Raw genomic sequence first — 21150 nt, forward strand, 5'->3', positions numbered from 1 at the left:
TGCTCAGTTGAGTTAGCAGTCTAGTTTTAACTCTGGGCTAAAGTGCTTTTCCCAACAAAAAAAAAAACATGTCAAACTTCAACACTTATTTCAAAAAGAGGACTTACAGGATTAGCGCCTATTGAAAGCTTGTATTTTTAAAACAGTCACCTGTTGCTTCCAGAGTTGCTCTTTGCAGCTTCAGGGAGATAAGTGTGGCCCTTATATATGTGACAGATACGCCGTCTCCGATTGGGAGCCACATCCAGATTTTTCCTCTGCCAGTCCCATTTCTGTCTCCACCGTTTCATTACTTGGGGGTGTGAATTCATCTCCCGTCTTTGTCACGAAACCTTCGCAAGCACACACCAAAGTGCTCCGAGCAATCCAACCTCAAGCAGCGCGAGAAGGAAACAGGTGATGAGGAGGTTGTAAAGGACTCTGTTACACCTTAAATTACACCGCCCACCATTCTATATAATTTTGGAGTCTCTACTAAGTAAGACACCGTAAAGATTCGTTTAAAAAGGTCTTCACACTGCGTATTCATGGTTGAAGTTTTTCAGAAGACTTTTGGTTTTTCCATCTGAAAGGTGACTGCATGAGTCACTGCACTTTAACTCGTGATAAAAAACATTATTTAAAAAAAAAACCAACCTTATACAATATAAACACGATGCAGCATTTCATATCTACTTTTCTTTTTCTGTGCAACCCCCCCCTCCCCCCTTCTTCTTCTTCTTCCCCAGATTTCACCTCTGACAGTCTTGCCCTAGATATTTCTCTATCCCTGTCAGACACACTTGCAGGTCTCATCGGCTGCCAGCTGTGGAGGAGAGGACGTGGAGATCAGCGCAGATGAGAAGTGAAAAGGATGAAGGGAAACCAATCGATCCAAAAACCTCCATCCTAATCTTGTTGACGTCCTCAGATGGTGCAGACAGGAGCCCTGGAGCAACTTTGGGGAACATATTAAATCCAAAACATAAATAAATTTTTAAAAATGACTTTTTTAACCATTTCCTGTGTTGTTTTTAAACACAGCCAGTATTTGAGCTTGAGACAACACTGGCGTGCACACAGGTGGGTTGCGCACACACACACACACAGACACACACACGATCTCTCTACTAAAGAAACTTTTGATTAATTTCATCAGCTTCACATATGTTGACTTGTCAGCTCCTTCAGCCTTTAGCAGCACATCAAAAGCATCAGAAGCACTCGGCTGCACCCTCCTGGCTGAAGCGTGTAGTGCAGCTTTTTTCATAAGAAGAATTTTGTAACACATTTTCGCTTTTATTTCCAAGCAAATGTACAGATGTTCGCCATTTACAGCCACAGAAAGGTTGGCAAAAATCCACAAGATATGTTTAAAAACTGTATACAAAAAGAGCCCAAAAAACTGTACATTCAGTAACATAACTACATTTAAATATTGTTCATACATGTATATACAGTACTGTATCTCAGTTCATAGATACTGCCGGTTATGTGAAGTGCAGCTCGCTATACAATAACACATTTTCAAAAAAAAGATAACATTTGAGTTGAAAGGCCGTCAGTTCAAAGATTCAGTGTGGACTGGTGCAGAAGGTCTGTTGATGGCTTTCAAAGTTTCTACAGCGAGGTGTCGGTCCTCAGGAATGACGGTTCAGTGCAGGGGTACCTCCGAGAAACAACTAACACCACAAATCTCTTTGTCCTTTTGTTTAAAGCTATGCATACAGACATACAAGTGTCCACTTTTTTTGCCACAATCCAGTTTGTTTGTTGGAATATTCTGAGATATAAACAAGACACACATTAAATACTGTCTCTGAAAAGTAAAACAAAAAAAGAGGGGTTTCTCAGATACCCCTCCCCCAAAATAGCAGTGCAGTAACTTTTCATTTTTGTAAGTTATTGAGACTTCCAGATGCCTCCACGGACCATGCTTAGTCACCACTGTGTAAGTACTGATCTGAGATCTCAGACAGGATAATGGATTCTTCACTGTCATGGTTGACATTTGAATATAAGTGACTCTCTGTCGCTTAGCTAGTGCTAAGAGGTCACATTTGTTGCAGAGAGACATTTACAAGCAGCTTCAGTTTGATTATACTTATTGCTTCTCCCAGCTAGTTTAGTCCTGTGGTCATAGTGTCTGTCAGCTCTCACATGGCATTATATTGTAGACTTTTGTTTTTCCCCCCTCCCATTTCATTAACAATTGTTGTGTTATTTGTGTGATTCTTTAGCAGTTAAGGTACTGAAGCCTTGGTACATTGTTTACAATGAAAAACATCTTTCTAGTCCAAAGGCCAATCAGAATTCAGGGCAAACAATAAATGGAGAGACAGGATCTTTGTTTTCTTCATTCAGATAATAAAAACAACAACAACAAAAATCCAGTATTTTCTAACTTACTTCAATTGTTCTAAGTCGTAGAGCCTGACGGATATATGATTTTTTTAAACTGATATATGGTGATTTAAAAATCCAATTTTCTGATATATGTGCTGATTTTTTTCTCTGTTTCAGGTACAAAAACACATTCCCCTAATATTTGTCACGTGTAGTTATCAGTTTGCTTATTTAGGCTCAGATTACCTGTTTATTATGTTTGTTTGTTGCCAAAAGGGATGTTGCACAGTGCCCTCTGATGGACAAACTATGCACTGTCCTCATAGCATAACTGAAGGTTGTCTTATTGGCTGTTACAAATACTGATGCCAATACATCGGAAAATAGCTAATATCATTCGATAAATATCGAAATCTGCTCTACTAAGCAGATCAATCTGGAATGTTCATTTCTTTTATTGGTGCGTAAAGCAGCAACAGAAAATACTTTTTTTTTTTTTTTAATTTAGCCAAACCAACCCTTCATTTTAGACAATTCCAACAGTACAAGAAACCCTTTTGCTTTACCATCAACTTTAAATCTCCGAAACTTGGAGATGGAAAAAAACAAAAGAAAAGAAAAACTACCATTGATCACCTGTAGCTGATTGGAAAAAGCAGAGCTGGAGCTCTTCAAGTCTGTGGTCATAAAAGGGAGAATTTTCCACATTGTACATAATCAAAAACAATTAAAAAATAACATTTCAGAGACAAATGCCCTCATGGGCATTTATTTTTAAAAAAAATTTAATACAAGCTATAAAAAAAACAGATACTAAACATAAGTGGTATTTGTTCATTGACTGTGTGTCAGTTCTGCTTGTTCAGTAGAAGTCTGCATAAAAACTCGATTTCACATTCGCCTTTTCACCTACAGTAGTTATTTCATTCCTCCAGTTACATCCATCATCTGCTGTGCCCTTGTACCATTGAAGCGCCTATTAACAGTATCAAATTGACCACAAAGCAAAGCAAAGACAGGCTGTGAAAACTAGCACAAGGCACCTAATGTAAAGCAGCTAAAGAATCTCTAGCAGCAACAAGGCTTTGGTTCATAGAACTAAAAACATCAGATCTACTGTCTCACGATGGATGAGTCGATGTATGAACGGAGGAACGACAGAGAAGACGCAGAAGGGGACGGATGAAATGATGATGATGAGGCAGATGGAGACAACTGTCACAGAGGTAGGAACAGCTTCAACATCGCTTCAAGAGAGGGAGGGTGTGAAGGAGAGAGAGAGAGAGAGAGAGAGAGACAGAGGGTACGAGTTGAAACAGGAAAGTGTGAGACAGAATTCAAAGAGCGCACTGTAAAGGCCCTTTTTTTTAAGCTGGAGAATCTCATTAGATTTCTCTAACACCGTTATAAGGCTTTTAAGGGCGGGAGCACTAAACTGTTAGATGCTACAATCAACCTGATCTGCAGAGCTAAAAAGCATCTTATTCTATTGAGATGAGGTGGAAAATGAGTATGAAAGGATATTAAGACGCTCGCTTCTCTGTCACATTATTAAAATAGATTTTTTTCACATTTTTTGTACATGCAATTTTTTTTTTTTACACTTAAGAACCCCATATATACTTATTCTTCCATTTTCTACTGTACACAGAATATGAGAGGACACTTTGCTGTGTTACTGGTCAGTTAAAGGTCCTCTCAAGGCCAATAAAAAAAAGTGTTTCTATCTCGATTCCTTTTTTTTCTTTGAATTGGTTGTGCCGGCTGTTTGTTTCATAATTTAATACATTATCAATGATTTGATATTTATTTAAGGCATCAAACCATTTGGGGCACTTTGAGTGAATTATATTAAAAGGAGAAATATATATAATTTTAAAGTGCTTCAATCAAAGTAAATACAAGCAACCAGCTATTATCTAAAGGTGATCATAAAGCGTTACCTGCTGTTTCTTTGGTAAATGATATCAGTGAAAAATACAGCAGAGTTTACAAGACGACATTAAGGCAATAAGAAACAGCCAGGTAGCGGTCACACAAGCAGTTCCTCTGTGTTCTACTACAAGACATTTAGTCATCCAAAGATAAGGTAAGTTTACAATCTATGTTCAAGATGATAGGACAGATGGAGATTAACAGATACACACACAGTCTTCTATCAGCACACACAGATACGCACGCAAACTTCTAAGCTACCTAAATGTGACTCTGAAAGTTTAAATGTTGGCTGTATAACATGATAAAACAATAATTGTTCACAAAGACCAACTCCTACTGACTCTGCTATTGGAGCCCAGGAGTAGCCAATGAGATGCGTACGTGCAATATGACTCATTCCCATGTTTTGGTCTATTTGTGCCGTTTGCATTCTCTGTATTTACACCCTATGTGCTGTACAGTATGATGATGATCTCAATGCATACATGTTGACTTTGGTATCGACTTAAACACTGCTTTTGTTCACTTTATAAAACAAAATGTAACACTTGTATATATATATATATATATAAATCAAGTGTTTCAATTTTACTATCAAAGTAACAAATTACCATGGAAACAGGATTAAAAAAAATGTGAAAAATTGTAATTTGCCTACAATATTTGCACTTGTTGAATTTCAGCTTACATTTAAAAACATAATCATGCTCAAAATACTGACTTTAAGTAATCAGATTACATGTAAATTTTCCATGTATTTTTGTTATTTAAGTAAACTGTTAAATTGTCACCAGCATATATTTCTTAATAACAAATTATTTAAATAAATGAACCTTTGTTTTTCTTTTTCTATTTCAAGATCATTTTGCTCTAAATTATTGCTTCATGTTTATGACAGCCAAGAGGCTTTTCTGTGTTTTGTCGCTAAGGGTGAGCTAGTTTAAGAGCTTTCAAAGCTCCCACACGTTTTTAAACCAGACATATTGTGACACAGAAAGCACCATGAGCTACGCTTTTCTGTCATTATTAACTGACTTGACCACCGTTTGCCATCTAATCAAAGTTAGGACAATCAGCTTGCTGTATCGTTTGCACAAATGAATCAGAAATTAAGCAAAAATTGTATCTCATCCCGATATAAAACAATTTAATTCCCCTATACGGCTACTTCCGGGCTCCATAGACTAATATTTTAACATTTATTCCTCCTTCTACTACAACCCTCCTTACAATGATGCAGTTTCTGATCCCAGAGTCCTAAGCAGTGTTTCTGGATAACATGTTTGCACACAGGCAACACCAGTTAGTCCTAAAAAGAGGCAAAACAGACAGAAGGGAATAAAGACAGATGGCAGCGACTGAAGACAAGAAAATGTTTGATCATAGAAAGCTTAAGCTAGCTCGAGCACGTCTACAGTCGTCCTCATTATCATCATTCCGGTCATAGAACATCAGCATGATTATCACAATAGCCATTAAAACACCCTAATAATCAGAGTAAAGTACACTTCAGCTACCATCAAAGGCAGGCAGGCGTAAAGGGCCAGTGCACATTTTTTTCATGTGAAACACAAGCTCGAGTCAGTTTGTTTGCTGTGACATCATTACACTGAGCCCTTTGCACGTTGTGGCAGCGAACCAGGCCCTGCCGACGGGGTCCACTCCAGAGCCGTCCAACAGTGCTTTGCGCCACACTTGGCTGCTAACTTGACAGAAATTATGAAGGTCACTTAGCATTGCAGTCTCCTCAACTGTTTATTATTTTACTCCAACTCAGTAACGTCGAAGCAAGTAAGTAAGCTCCAAAATTGCTTTCCACCAATTTATCTGAGTAACTCCATGTGGATGACATTGTTTCTGATATTAGAATATAAGATTTAAAAAAAATACCCCGGAGAAAAAGAAATAAATTAGACTGAGGTCTCAGGCCCGGCCCCGCTGTAATTGTACCCCTGCCTTGAATGGCGGGAGCTATCAGCAAACCGGAGGAGGGGGGTGAAGGTGCAGTAGTCTGGCGCTTTTTGCCAGCGTGTGAACATGACTTTCTTGGTAAAGGGTTCAGACCTTCGAGGGTTCCTTTGGTTTTCCGATCCTCGCCGGTGGCTGCTACCCTTAGACGGAGCGTGGAGGGAAGCCAAGGGGGTGAACTCAGACAGCTGGCCCTTGTAGAGTTTATCTGCATTCTGTATGAGGGCACAAAGGGAGGAAAAGGGGACAAGGAGGAAGAGAAAGTTCAGAGAAAGTAAAGAATAAAACATGGCACTTGTGGAGTAATGCAAAAGAAGAAGGTGGTAACACGTCGCAGCTGGCCATAGTTTGAACAGATAGCATGTGACTTGGTGGAGTCAAGTCTCCATCCTGTAACAATGCCTCTGTGAGGTCCTGAACTACAAAACTGCCTGTAAACCAGGACTCTTCACCTGATAGCCATCAACCCCATCAATGCCCCCAAGGCTTAATGGGAGCAATGACCATTATGTGCTGTTAGAGCAACTTATTAATGCTCATTATAACTAAGTCTGGGCCTCTCTTATATAAACCAATATAATCAGCATATAAGCATTTAAGATTATATATTTATTACCTAACACTAACAAATATGAATACATCTGCATACTGCAGGCACCTGATCCTGGGCACAATGCTATATCCTCAAGCTTCAGTTGTTTTTAAATGAATAAAGTATTTCATTTCCTTTAGTTTAATTTGCCAGCTGTGAGGTTAAATTTTCCATCCATTCTGTTCAGGTTTAAAAGCAAGCATGTTAAGAGCAACAAAAAAATAAATAAATCATAAACACCAAAAACATGCAAATGTCAACAAAAAGCTAAACATGCGTTCATTTCCTCTGCAAATATTACTTTTCTGTCTCTGTAGCAACACATTATACCACTAGATGGTGCTAAAGCTCCATGTGAGAAATCACCCAGCTGGAAGTAAAGTCAGTTGAAATACCTGAAGAAAATGGTTGAGCTTTTAGGACCTTCATACAAATAAAGCACACACTCCAACCCTTGTGTTAGTCAAATACAACAACCCAAAGTCAAACCACACCAGTTAACCCACCATCACACAGCAGCAACGTGTGCATTTTACCGTGCTGAAGCCCTGTAGGCTTCTGTGACAGCTACTCCATCAACAAGGAATCAGAGCTCATGTAGGCCAGGGCCCTCTCATACCTTTTATTATCTCTCCCTTGCTGCAAATATACACACACACACACACACACATTTGAAGACAAACACATCTACCATACGGACTCAAAATTGAAGCATCAAAGTAAGAGTGGTTTCTAAAACAAAAGGTGATTAAGGCCACACTGAATCAAGATGTAGATGCAAAGGCATGCAGTCCGATAAGACTGTAACTTCATGCAAAAAAGTGGAAATGACAAAGTAACAGGATACAGACTGAAAGGAAAATAAAGAGAAAGACGAGACAGTAGGAAAGGCTGAGGGTCACCTACAGAAGGGCTGGGTTAGAAACTGATTCTGCTGGAGGTCTGAGACAGCATAAAGATGGTGGAAGGCTCGGAGGCAAGGCACCGACGCTTAGTCTGCCAGGGAGGAGAACCACAGAGGGAGAAGGAGGAGGAAGCAAGAGATCAGGAGGGGTGAACAAAGGCAGGGAAGAGTTACAGCTGGGAAAGAAACATGTCAGATCTTCCAAAATGCCACATGATCAGTTTATGAGATAGACAGCAGCATGTAAACATTCTTCTTAGGCTTCTCAGGAGAGACTGGATCATACTGGAAAGTCTTTGGTGATGGTTATTAGCTCTCCACAACCACAGTTATCAGGGAGGTTATAGGAAAATGAGTTTGGGATGTAGAGGGAGAAATAATTAGTATCTGTAGGAAAAGGAAGTGAAGCAGACTGCACTGCAGCCTTCCCAGAAAGGCTGACATCACTCATCTAGTGCTATCCATGCAATGCACCTACTCATACAAAAACATTTGTGTTGTGTTTTTCAGTAACTCCACTGTAACTGGATCCCAGTGCTTCATATATTATGTATCATTATATCGTCTTGTTTTTTTATGGACATAATTTCTTCTGTCAACTTTCAGTGGAATACTGAATATTTCAGTATTTTGCTGCTAATGAATGCCTTCTGCCATTCATTATTTCTGAGCCACATGTCAGTGTTTATACACCTAATCGTGTTTTTCTGGTCCAATCTTTCAGTCCTGATGAATCAGTATGCATCAGATAAATAACTGCTGTTAACGCTGCTCTTTCAGCGCCTCAGAGTTGAAATCAGTCCATAGCTTTGAGTTTATTCTCTTTTTTACATAAGCAGGATGTTTTTTTATCCCATCTTTCCTTCTTTCTTCTTACTGTGCAGCATTATTTAATGTTCATTTTCAAAACTGCTCTGAAATAAAGTTTCGATTGCAATTTTCCTTCTTTTATACACTGTTTATGAAAGTCTAATGCACATTTCCACACTGCAACCCATTAACAATTAATGCCTTTAGAGGCACTCCTGGTTCAGCAGAGGACACTGTTCTTATTCTCCATTAATAAAACACAGAACTCTGAGTGTTAACCGCTAAAAAAAAAATACACACTATTGTGCGCACTCGTCTTAAAAATTAAAGGAGCGCTGCACACAGACACAGAGGCTTAACTACCAAAGCAGGGATGTAGCCACACCCTGCATACCTCTGCTGACCCACAATTGTCAGTTCGACATGTCAGGAACTGAAACATCCCAGTGAATAATAACCAGTAAACGCAGGTCGCTTGTAGGTAAATATACAAAATTGATTTCTGCCTTGCAAAAGGCAGGGGGCGCTGTTTGACCTGTGTAAACTGAGCTTTCTTGCATTTTTCATTATTAATATTCATGTAGAAAAGAAGCAGCGACCTTTATTGAAGAACAAATGAAGTAATGGTTAACGAACACGTCCTACTTTGGCAGGAAGCAAAATATTTACGGGATGTGTGGTCATCAGTCTTCTTGCATTACTGCAATTATTCCAAAATATCCATAATACTTTAAAAAAGATTTGTTTTTTTAATGCAACTACTCTCTATTTCTGCAAGCATTTGTGCCCACCTGTATGCGCTCAGTAGTGGTGGGCCACAGTGTCCTCCATATGACCTTCTTCACCACATCTGGCAACAGACTGGCTGTTATCAAAAGGATTATACTGAGCCAGGCTGGGCCACTGGACAACATCTGCATGAACACATAGTACATTCTCTGGTAGTTGAGGAATGGCCTGTAAGAGAGGAAACGACTGCATGAAAACAAATGCAATAAAACATCTAATAAAACGTCACTCTGACTGACACAGTTTTACATCAAGTAAACATTTAAATACAAAAATATTTCTTTAATCATACCAGATGATTCCACCCCACAGCAGGGAGAATACCACAAAGAAGATCAGTGAGCCCCAGATAACGAAATGATTGATCCAAGTCCAGTAATGAGTATCTAGGGCCAGCTACGACACAGAGACGATGGAAGTGAGACTGGAGCCAGACTTGCCTGGGTGTTTCTGTGATGTTCTGATGTGTCTGTGTGGTTACCTTGAATGTAACAGTGAAGACTAGCACAGTGAAGACGAGTGTCCCAAATGTCCAGTTTCCAAACATCTGCAGAAGGTAAAAAAGCAGCTGCTGTTATTGATCAGGAGATTTGTGCATGAAACACTTTCAACTTCTTGTTTTTTTGTTTTATTTATTTTATTGTATGTTTGATGTGAACAGATTCTAAGCACCTGTTAAAGTAAATAATTTGACTTGTGCTTATTCAGTACTTAAATGCTCAGGACACCTGCGCTAACATGCTTTTCGGATGACTTGACTAGGCTACGAGGTAAAAGTTGACATATTCAAGTAAGGAATCAATCAATCAAACAGATGGCAGTGTGCTCAGGTAGCAACATTCAGGTGAGGAGCTGGTTATCAGATGACTGATGGATGGAAAACAGGAGGATGATGTGATTGTATAGCTGAATATTCCTATCAGTCTCTTCTATGAGTGAAACCCTTTTACATGAACACTAAAAAAGTCATCGTGCACATTTAAGACCACCACGATGCAGGGCAGCTTCTTCACTACAACTTACACAATGAGCTCCTTCAGCATTTTGTGCAGCACTAAAACTGGCATATTTTCCCTTTATTGTAATTATTCTGAGGTGTCATATTAAGAGGTACATGGAGAACATAGTGATTCTAGCACACCATAACTGAGAAGTGACTGTTGCATGATTTTCTTTTTTCACAGGCCTGTGGCAATAAGATGAAGCCCAAAACCAAAAATGAACTAGTATCATAAAATTTAAAGTATGGGTACACTGAAGGTCATCTAACTGCTTGGGCTACACTATACTTCTGCTAAAAACAGGCACCTTGGGGTGAAACGTGATAAATAAAGTTAAAAAATAAAAATGATGAGCATGAAATGATAAAATAAAAGTTTTTCAGAGGCAGCTTCCAAATGCAGCTCTGATTTTTACATTGTTAGTACAAGTATAGTACAAGCTACTATCAGATACATTACAACATAAATTGTAGCGCTACAGAAACACTCGCATGAGGCAGAAAAATGATTTTTATCATTGATCAGATGCATTTCAATGTTTTTCTTTCACCTTTTCTTTTTCTAACACTTCAAAAGCTTCAGATTTGCTTCCTGTTTATGTGTTTATAAGTAATCCTATAAAAAGTTGTAATGCTTTAGGCAATGATCTCTAACTGTTACATAATGGAAGCAGGAGCACTTTTGCCCTGCTTTTAAGAGAAGTCCTAACATCTGCCACAAACAAAGCACACAGGATGTATAACTAAGGTGTTTGGTCACTGACAGCTGGACACATGAGCATGGGTCTGGGAAACAGCGAGTCACTACAGAAAAGCCTACAGCTGACGTATCTACAGCAAGCACTGAGGGCCGGACATGAGATGAACAGCAGTTTGTATCAGGCTGTGTGACGGTGGCGAAACAGGGAAGTGAAACTAAGGAGAGACGACAGAGAGACAGCGACAGGCTTACCATCTGTGTGTTGGTTGTCATTAGCTGGGAGGAGGAAAGAGAAGCAAAAAGAAAAAGCAACACAAAGGTAAGAGGATAGGAAGAAGAAGAGCATGTGACCAGAAGAAAATCATAATAACATAAACAGTTTTATGGCTGAAAGGAAAAAAATTGAAAAGAATTGGATGCAAAAAAAAAGAAGAAGAAAACCCAAGTGAAATCAAGCAACTCAAAAACAGTTCAACATGTTTCTGGGAGAGTAATGCAGCTTGAGAAATTAAACAAACCAAATAGAGAACAGAGAGGAAGATGATGGGAACCCCGCCATGCTGTCGTGTCTTACTAGAGATTTATGCTTCAGCGGGAAATCTATGCTGTTACCTGCAGTGTAACCGCAAACCCCGCTAAAGCCTATGGCGTAACCTGGCGTGGACCTCGGTGGGAAGGAAAAAATCCCAGTATTTTATCTGGGACACGACCACATGGTAATTACCACATAATGCACCAGCACGAGTGTGAATCCTGCCAATAGCATCGGCCACTTATGTAGGTTACGTTATGGGCTCTAAAAAGATTTCCCGCAGAAGTCTAAATAAGGCCTTAGATATAAACCACACGTCATCAGATTTTACTTAAACATCTATATATATATAATTATCCAACTGACATTAAATATTATTTACTAAAAGGCAAAAATAGTCTTCAAACTTTATCAGCCAACAACCTGCATTTTCAAGTGACATAAATAACCATCCAGTACAAGGTCATTATTATGAGAAATTACTTGACCATAATTATCTCATAACTACATGTAACTACCAGATAGTTACTTTTTCAAACACAATAATGTGCAGTGTCAGGAAAACACATTTATAATACCAGATCCATTTACACTACAGGTTTAATGTTAGTTTGTGCTACAACTTGATCAGTTTCTGCAAGCAATACAATAAGCTACGTGTCAGGCATTAGCCAGGCCATTAAAACCTGTCAGCAAAGCACAGTACAGCCACTATATTTAAAAGTAAATCCATTTTGCTTTAACTTACAGAGCAAAAGTGGTTGAGGAACAAGCTGAGACCTAAAACACTGTCACTATGTTCCCTAACTAACCCCAAACACCACAAGAAGACTAAAAAGTCAGATGACAAACAGAAAACAGATGGAGCTTGTGGAAAACTGAAGTGGCCTATAGATAAAATAGGCAGTTACTATTTTTCCTTTACTTTGAACTTTACTTTAAATATTTTCCAGGCCTTTTTCTCCTTGTTTCAATTAAAGAGCCTGTCAAAGCCACATGGTTATTACCTGTCCATTGCTGGTGAAGGTGGTGTTGTCAAACAGGAAGTAAGCACCAAAGAACATCACAATGGCATCATAAACGCCCAAGACTGTCCAGTATATGAAGGTCGGCCACCGCAGCAAAGAGTTCTTAGCAATATCTCTGTGTAGATATACAGAACAGAGATCACATGTTTATAGATTAATATCACAGTACACTGCCTGCCTCACGGCCAATGAGTCTCTAATAGTATAATACATACATCGATACAGACAGCGTCATTGTTTGTGGGAAAGGTTGATTCTTTTTTGGAAGAATACAACTTAAGAGTAAAGCTAAAAACGTAGCTTTTCAAACTCTGAACACATGCAAAACCAAATCCAAGAAGGCGGTTATCTGCCATATGATGGATGTAAAATAAACTGTAATGTAAATATAAATTAATCAGAGTAAAACACCAAATCATCTGCTATTACTTTGCACCTGGAGGCCGTGTATAAAGTGTCTAAAGAATTATTGAAATATTTATATTTTCTGTTGCTTAGACGACTTTAACTCAACACTGTTCTTGTTACAGTACATCTCCGGAAGAATCCAACTACCACGCAGTCTGCTTTGTATAAAACAGATGGTTCATTATCTGCTGCAGAAGACTGGATTACTGAAACATGCAGATAATTTCTTTTTCTAATTTTCATGTCATGAGAACAAGTTCCTGAAGAACATGTGATATTAGAGTCGATCCAGCGGGTCGATTTGCAGTCTTACTAAAAGACACATTTCTGACATGACAATCTTAAACAGAAATCCACCTGTAGAGACAAGGGTCTTTCTTCAGGATGTCCATATTTATGTGCTGCTCGATGAGACTGTAGAGCAGAATGGGCAGCGAGGTGAAGCTGATGTTGTAGAGAGTCAGGTAAGCCGTGTCATACAGCGGCTGGGGTTTGGGAAAGAGAGCCGTGTTAGTATTTTTGTTCTTGTTGTTTTTATGGTATTTAGGTTTTGTGAGTGCACACCTGTTGTGAGAAGCCACAAAAGAACTGGTAGAGGAACTGGGGGAAAATGAAACAGACATTCTGCGAAAAGAAAGAACAACAATTTAAATGTGTACAGGTCTTTTTGTTGCTGAACGCTAATTTTACAGAGTATAAATATCAAAAATATGAAAATTAATGAACTAAACAAATTAATAAATTAAATCTCACACAAAGCATTCCTGCACACTTAGGCTAAAGCCACAGACTCCGCAATTACAATCATCTTAAAACAAATTTAAAAAACTATACAAAGTTTTAAAAAGAAGTAAACTCAAAACATGTTCAGGGCGACTACCTTGTAGAAGAAATATTGTACAAGTTCAGAGATGCGTATGTAGTAATAGTGTCCGTGGACGAGCAGCATCTTCTTGAGGTGTTTGAACTTCGGGATGGCGTAGTCGCTGTTCCTCACTGCCTGGCGACCCTCCTTACCCATAATGCCTGCGTTGTGACCATTTACAGGGCAAAGTATTATCGCAATGATAATAGTATGGTTCTAACAGTTTTAACACTTCTGCATAAATTTAGTTTTGGAAATTCAAAAGTACAGTTTTTGTGTGGAAAAGGATTTTGTGTGAATGCAGGTGCTGTACACACTGCTGACTTCTGTACACAAGGGACTGCTTTTAAGAATTTCTAGTTTCTTCAAATTGAAGCTGTATTAAGAAGGAAACAAACTTTACCAGAGTGTGGCATGTTGCATAGGAATAGACAGAATACTAACCAATACCAACGTGGGCCTCCAGGATCATGCTGACATCATTAGCTCCGTCTCCAATGGCCAGCGTGATTGGGTGCTCCTCCGAGGCTTTGATTAACTTGACAATCTGCAGGTTGTGGATTCATCTGAATCTTAATGACATGAGTGAGAACATCTGTTTCACAGTTAAACTCAGAGTACAGATGGCCTTCGTACCTGTGCTTTCTGAAGTGGCGCCATTCGACAGCAGAGCACGGCACTGCAGTTCCGACAGATTTCCAAGAATTTCTCTTTGTAATTCCCTGAGTTTGAGCCCTCCTGGCCGGGCCTCATTACAGCAGAGAGGGTAGCTCCGTCAATGATCAGACCATAGTCGGTGCAATCACCTGATAGCCTGGGAAAAAAACACAAAACCTGTCAAATACGAGTAACTGCAGGATGACACTGTCTGAAGCATGCTGTGAACATAATACCCACTCAGAGAAGGTGTCCCGGGTCATGCCCCCATTCTGCCTAAGGACCGTCCTGCTCAATTCAAACAGGACGTCGTGAAGGCTCTGCTCCTCAGTGCGTTTGGTGGTCAGCTCCAGGATTTGGGTGTTGCGATGAAACAGCTTGCTGGCATAGCACGTTGCAGCTGCAGTCTCCATCTTGTCTCCTGTCAGCACCCACACCTTTATACCAGCTTTGTGCAGAGACTCAATGGTGTCTGCTGCTTTTTCCTGTAGCCTGGTACGCAGCCAAGAAACAAGAGGTGGCATGTTTTTAGCTGCATTAAATAAATAGGTTTGTTTTATTTCTCTTTGCCTTTTATTCAACAACAGCTCAACTGTGCAGTACTCCAGCACGTGGATTATTTCCTCTCTGTGCTGGATGGGTGAAACGCCCTCTGGGCTGACAAGTAGTTTTAAGCCTGCACTATAATTGCCTTAGTGGCACGTGTGTGATTGGAGGGTTAAACTGCCACTTTCCCTCACTCACTTTGGTTCACTCAGAACTAGGACAGCACTGTCCATGGCAGCAGACACAGAATTACTGTAATGTTAAGAGTCACTTGAGCTGAAGAGGTTTAGACATTTATAGGAAAAAAAGGTGCATAAGTGTAATTTTGAAAGGGCATTTCACGTAAAATTTGCACTTAGAAGGACAAATAACTGAAATGACAACAGCATGCAATGTAAATTGTGGTTATGTTGCCAAGCTACCAGCTGTACAGGAAAACCTTTGATGAAAAAAAAAGTGCAGGATGTTGATATAATTTGTCATTTAGGTGTCCTTAATACCAAAAAAAATTCAGCACCTGTCCTCGACAGCAGTTGCTCCCAGCAGTATCAGGTCCTTCTCGATGAGGTCGTAAGCCTCTGCCAGCTGTTTGTCTCGGTCTTGTAATGCTAACTTAGCTCTGTTCAGCAGTTGGAAAACCTCCTCGTACTGTTCTGGGCTCAGAGAGCGATAGGCAACACAAAGTGTCCTCAAACCCTCCTGGTGGAGAACAGAGATTCACACAAGGTCAGGCTGGTATATATTTAAGACTCAATAAAAACAAATCTACATAAAACACTGTTTCTTGAATACAGCCTCTGAATGTGAGTGTATGGTGGGTGGATGCCAACTACCCATTCAGCCTCACTAGTACAACACTCACCACATATTTTTCAGTTTCCAAAGAAACCTGTGATTTATCTGTAGCTGCAACCACAGCAACATTTGTGTCACTCGTCTGCTTTTTACTGCATGCAAATTGAAGCTATCGTGGTATTTTCATGTGTAAACTGAACTTTAAATAGTCTTATTCAGACTGCGATATTTATTTTCGCACTTTGGAAGTCATTATGAGATTTTGCAGTTGACTGCTTAGTTAGGTGCACTCTCTTACTATCTGTCTACTTATTAGTATTTCCTAGTTTTCCCACAAGGATTTTGTGGGTGTATAAAGAAAACAGTATGCAGAGTCCATCACTGTTTATGGTTCTGTTCAGTATTTAAAGAAATCTTCTTCTTTCCATCTTCTGACCAAATCCTACGACAGTCCCACAGATAGAAAGACTGTGCTGACACAATTATTAAATACATGTTAATAAAAAATATAAAATAAAAAAAACAGACTTGTGCTTTTGTCAATTAAAGGCCACACCAGATCCACTTAGAAAGAAGTTCTGTTTAATGGAACTACATGATGCTTCTCATGCGGTTGTGTAAACTGTAACCATGCAAAGAACTTAGATAATGGTAATTGGCCTGTAGTCCCTAAGGACCCCAAAGCACTTTACACATCCAGTCATCCACCCATTCACACACTGGTGATGGCAGCTACATTGTATCCACAGCCACCCTGGGGCGCACTGACAGAGGCGAGGCTGCCGGACACTGGCGCCACTGGGTCCTCTGACCACCACCAGTAGGCAACGGGTGAAGTGTCTTGCCCAAGGACACAACGACCAAGACTGTGGGGGCTCGAACCGGCAACCTTCCAACTATAAGGCGAACTCCAAACTCTTGAGCCACAATCTTTCAGGAAAAAACAACTTCCTGTTATATTGTATGAGCCTATAACAATATGAGAAAGATGAGAGTGAGCCTGCACGTGTGTGTGTGTGTTTGTGCTCTCTCACCACTGCATTTTGCTCCACTCGAGCTCGGACCTGATCCACTTTGCCTGAGATGACCCTTGGGAAGATAGAGGAGTCTGCACCTTTACAGAAGAGATAAACCTCACCTGCTCAAACACATACACAGAAAAAAAAGAGGATCGGATTAAAGAAAAACATAAACACAGACACATAGAAATCAATATAAAGAATATACATATATAGTTTTGTGCGCATTACCAGTGCTGGCCTTGACGATAACGCTCATCCTCCGTCGGACTGAGTCAAATGTCAAAACCTCTAGCAGTTCAAACCTGATAAAAACAGGAAGAAAATCACACAAATGCTACTGAAAAAATAATAGCCAACTATCAATTAAAGAAGTTAAAAACAGATAAAAATAACAATAGTCATCTCATTTTCAAGGTTCACAGAGAACAATAACGTTGCTTAAAGCGGCACACTCACTTTTCAACTTCATCCTCCCTATTTAAGATTTCCATCTGACCGTCCTTGAGCCTCAGATAGGTGAAACCGAGCCTGCAGCACAGAACAACCATTATTGGAGTGAATAAAATGAATGTCCAAAAAACAGAAATAGAAAAATGGGAAAACGAAATTCTTCTGAATGCAGCAGTGATTACTACTGCCATTGTGTGCAACGTGAGGTTGTGTGTGCTGCACCTCTTCATGCCCTCCACCAGTGCAACCTCGTCAGGAGAGGAGGAGATGTAGAAGGAAGTGGACTTGCCCTGGTGAATGCCATGTTTGATCCCATCTACAGTATCCTCCTCTTTCACCTGCACCGTGTGGCACAAACACAACGCCCGGAAAAACAGCTCCTCGTGCTCCTGCAGTGGACGGCCGACACTAAATTACCCTCATTCGCACGAACCACAAACGCACATTCAAAGCGAGTCTGCACTTACCCTGGCTGCAGGACCTGGGGATGAGTCGATCATGTCCATACCGGCAGCTCCAGGCATCACCTACAGACATACAGACAACAGATCACTCTGGGGGTCACTGGTTATCAAACACAGGCTACGATGATATGTACATATGGCATTTTAGTATTAAAGCTTGATTCTAAGACTTGACATATACAACACGATGTCCATGTTTATGTGACAGTAACCCCTTTACTCTGATGTTTGAAGTCCTATGTTAAAAGGAGTAAATTGTAATAATATTACAACACAACAACCCTCCTAAAATTACAACAGACCGTCTGTTCAGCACATTTAAGGTTGTATGAGCTGCTGACTTGTCAATTAATGCTCATGATCAGTTACTTGGCAAACATAAATAGACATATGGCTCAATAAACAGCAGCAAGACTTGCAGGCACAATTTGATTTCCTTGTATGACCATTAAGCACTGAACACAGATGATTACACTAAACGCACAATGCCCAGGAGTTTTATTGTCAGGAAATCTGTAATAATCCATTGAAAACACAGAAATGACTAAACGCATGAATGTTACATTCTTCTCACAGATTTTTATTAGATAAAACACAAAAACAAAAAAAACCTAAAATAGGCCTAAACTGTTGCCTTTCTGTCATTTGATTTTTACACCTCCATTACATAAAAATATGAACTCTTTGTAAATAAATGAAAGGCTATAAATAAATCAATCACAAACATTGATCCATCTTTACCTTGTCCAAAGAGACTGTATATAAAGGATGGAAGTAGTGTGGCATCATTAAAATGGTTTTGAACCACCCTTGGAATCTCCTTTAGAGTGCCTTTATTTGTATCTTTAGAAATGCACAACATTATCCAGCAAGTCTTATTAGCAAGCTGCATCCATACAAACTGTGGTTCTTTCATGCATACACTGAAACACCCACAACATCTACTAATTGGAAGGCTGGTGGTTCAATCCGTTGATCCTCTAGTCTGCATGCCAAAGTATCCTTGGACAAAATACCTGAACCCTGAACTGAGTTTCCCCCGGTGCATCCACTGCAGTGTGATTATGTGAACGTCAGGCTCAAAGTGCTTAAGCACAGAAAAGAAAGTGCTTGTAGGACTGTGTATGAATGAGACTTGTAGTAAGAAAAGTTCATGGCTGAAGCTGAATATCTTAACAGATCAATCTAGGGGGACTGAACGTTTTACCTGTCCATTACAGATAGCGTGAGGTACATAAACGTGTCCATCCACACAGCACTCTATAAACTCCATGTTGTTCTCTGTTAGCGTTCCTGTCTTGTCTGTAAACACATACTCCACCTGGAAAGAAAGCACGGTAAGTGTTTTTTTATTCTTATCTCTAACTCACTTTTCCATACAGTAATGTTTCTTTGCTCATTATTCTGCCCGGAGTGAAGTACACTTTGCTACCTGCCCCAGTTCCTCATTCAAGTCTGATGTGTTGACCACAGCTCTCTCCCCCAGCTCCTCATCAAACATTTCATCGTCCCACATGATGAAGTAGGAGCCCAGGAACTTCTGCATCTCCACAGTGACATACATGGACACGGGAATGATGTAGTTGAAAAGAACCATGAAGGCCAAAAAGTCTGTGAACGCCCTGATTAGCTGAGGAGGAGGAGAACGAAGAACGTGTGAGACAATAAAGAGGGGATCGAAATATTTTTATTTTCCAGGATTCGAGACTCACAACGTGTCTCTGTCTCTCAACTTCCGTCTTCTGGTTGTAAAAGGGCTCGTCTTTGTTGGGGTCGGACTGCCACACGTATTTCAGTGCCGTGTTGATGAGAGCTTTGCTGATGAGAATGCACAGGTAGACCACCAAGTAGGCATTCATTGACCTGCAGAGGGAGAAGTTAAAGATCTGTAACATATTTCTTCATGATAGTGAAAGATAGATGAGTTTTTCATTAATCTGCTTTGAACAATGTGGACAAAAATTTGGATTGAAAACCCCATTTGAAAAAAAAGGATTATGGAAACTATCTGCCAAGGATGGAGGAGTCTGTGCCTCCCTTAAAACATTCCATTGACTTCATTACATTTTTCCTGCATTGATCTGTCTTTATGACTTGTGTGCTTTATTATTTCCCTGAAAGATTACGCACAACCTCCAGAGTAGAATTTAATATGACTAAGTGGAGAGATGGAGCATGGCAGTTTGTGGCAGATCACATGTTTATATAATTCACATATACAGGTTCTAAGCTTTAGACTTTGTGTAGCATGTGCTTAAGTGTCTTGTATCACATGTTGAACTGCTATGATTGTGTTTCTTGTGTTTCATCCCTCTTTTCTCTTGGTGATAACACATGTTCTCATGAGTGCAAACACAAAAAAATAAGGGGCGGAGCTTGAGGCCCTGGTACTATTTCTACTATTTTGGTACCATTTCCCACTGTGGTTGAGAGTGTAAAAAGCACAAGTGTGCGCAGGTGCAAATGAAAGTAGTTTGAAAGGGAGTTAGAAACAATCCATAAGAGATTTCTGACTGCCGGTCAGCTATTTGGCGATTTTAACAAACAGGAACTAAAAAAATAAAAGCACTAGAACCCCAAAAAACTCGCAACCCAGTCCACCATGTAAAAGGTAACTTGGAAAACAACTCAGTATACTCGTCAGAATATTCAAACTTGAAAAGGGGAACAGCTGAGACAAGACATTTACTCTGAGCTGAGTCAATGAGCCGACGAGTTAATGAGACACACGTAGTGAGCAAGTGTGAATGTAATCCACCTACAGTCACTCATTTATACATCTGGATACAAAGACACTGTCTACACCAGATGGAAAGAAAATTGATCCAGTCAGCGCAGCGAGCCAAAGAGACACACACAGACGCTTAAGTCTCAATGAATAAACCAAGACATGAGAAGTGAACAGATGACTCTAAGGACGGGTAAGAAAATTTTCAGTTATTATCTAAGCTGGTTAGCACAGAAACAGCCAAAGACTGTGAAACTTGCATGAGAGCACTGATCGTTGCTAATAGGCTCCTTTCAGAAACAATTGATAATATAATATAAAAATGAAAGAGGAGGAAACGAAAAGAGCTTACTTTTCCACTGCAGATCGTTTCTGAGACTTGGACTGGTAATTGAGAGCCATCTTGGTTTCCATGCCAGTGTAGATGACCACAGCTACAGAGGGGAAAAGGAAAAGTCTCATTCAAAATGCTGCACTGTACATTAAAAAAAAAAAGAATATTAAAAAGTATAAAGTTGAGGTAATCTCTAACATTTATCATTAATTGTGTAGAATTACCATAGATATATTCAGTGTTCTTGAGTGTGGCTCCTCGGAGCAACAGGTTCTCTGATCCTAACGGCCTGCAG

At 39.8% G+C, this 21150-nt stretch overlaps 1 protein-coding gene across 5 annotated transcripts in view; it reads right to left on the reverse strand.

Moving 5' to 3' along the window:
• Positions 1-3088: 3088 nt before the first annotated feature.
• atp11a (ATPase phospholipid transporting 11A) overlaps positions 3089-21150 on the reverse strand; it is a 50788-nt gene continuing 32726 nt past the window's right edge. Inside the window, exons 9-33 of one of the 5 annotated variants that reach the window (XM_005730868.1) lie at positions 21080-21144; positions 20874-20955; positions 19506-19656; positions 19226-19423; positions 19001-19114; positions 17797-17856; positions 17552-17718; positions 17336-17407; positions 17108-17181; positions 16892-16995; positions 15580-15761; positions 14757-15008; positions 14496-14673; positions 14304-14406; positions 13875-14020; positions 13559-13618; positions 13352-13479; positions 12566-12701; positions 11279-11302; positions 9808-9873; positions 9619-9722; positions 9329-9494; positions 6328-6446; positions 5494-5572; positions 3089-3572 (exon numbers count right to left, since the gene is read on the reverse strand). In XM_005730868.1, the coding sequence (XP_005730925.1) occupies positions 5521-5572; positions 6328-6446; positions 9329-9494; positions 9619-9722; positions 9808-9873; positions 11279-11302; positions 12566-12701; positions 13352-13479; positions 13559-13618; positions 13875-14020; positions 14304-14406; positions 14496-14673; positions 14757-15008; positions 15580-15761; positions 16892-16995; positions 17108-17181; positions 17336-17407; positions 17552-17718; positions 17797-17856; positions 19001-19114; positions 19226-19423; positions 19506-19656; positions 20874-20955; positions 21080-21144 (2803 nt within the window). In that variant the 3' untranslated portion in view covers positions 3089-3572; positions 5494-5520. Of the gene's footprint in view, positions 3573-5134; positions 6447-7359; positions 7463-9328; positions 9495-9618; positions 9723-9807; positions 9874-11278; positions 11303-12565; positions 12702-13351; positions 13480-13558; positions 13619-13874; positions 14021-14303; positions 14407-14495; positions 14674-14756; positions 15009-15579; positions 15762-16891; positions 16996-17107; positions 17182-17335; positions 17408-17551; positions 17719-17796; positions 17857-19000; positions 19115-19225; positions 19424-19505; positions 19657-20873; positions 20956-21079; positions 21145-21150 lie in introns of those variants that run through there. The other 4 variants (XM_005730867.1, XM_005730869.1, XM_005730865.1 and 1 more) reach the window with 4 other exon arrangements.

This window comes from Pundamilia nyererei, unplaced genomic scaffold, assembly GCF_000239375.1.
Source record: "Pundamilia nyererei isolate P.nyererei 1_Seehausen unplaced genomic scaffold, PunNye1.0 scaffold00040, whole genome shotgun sequence".
NCBI classification, from domain to species: domain Eukaryota; kingdom Metazoa; phylum Chordata; class Actinopteri; order Cichliformes; family Cichlidae; genus Pundamilia; species Pundamilia nyererei.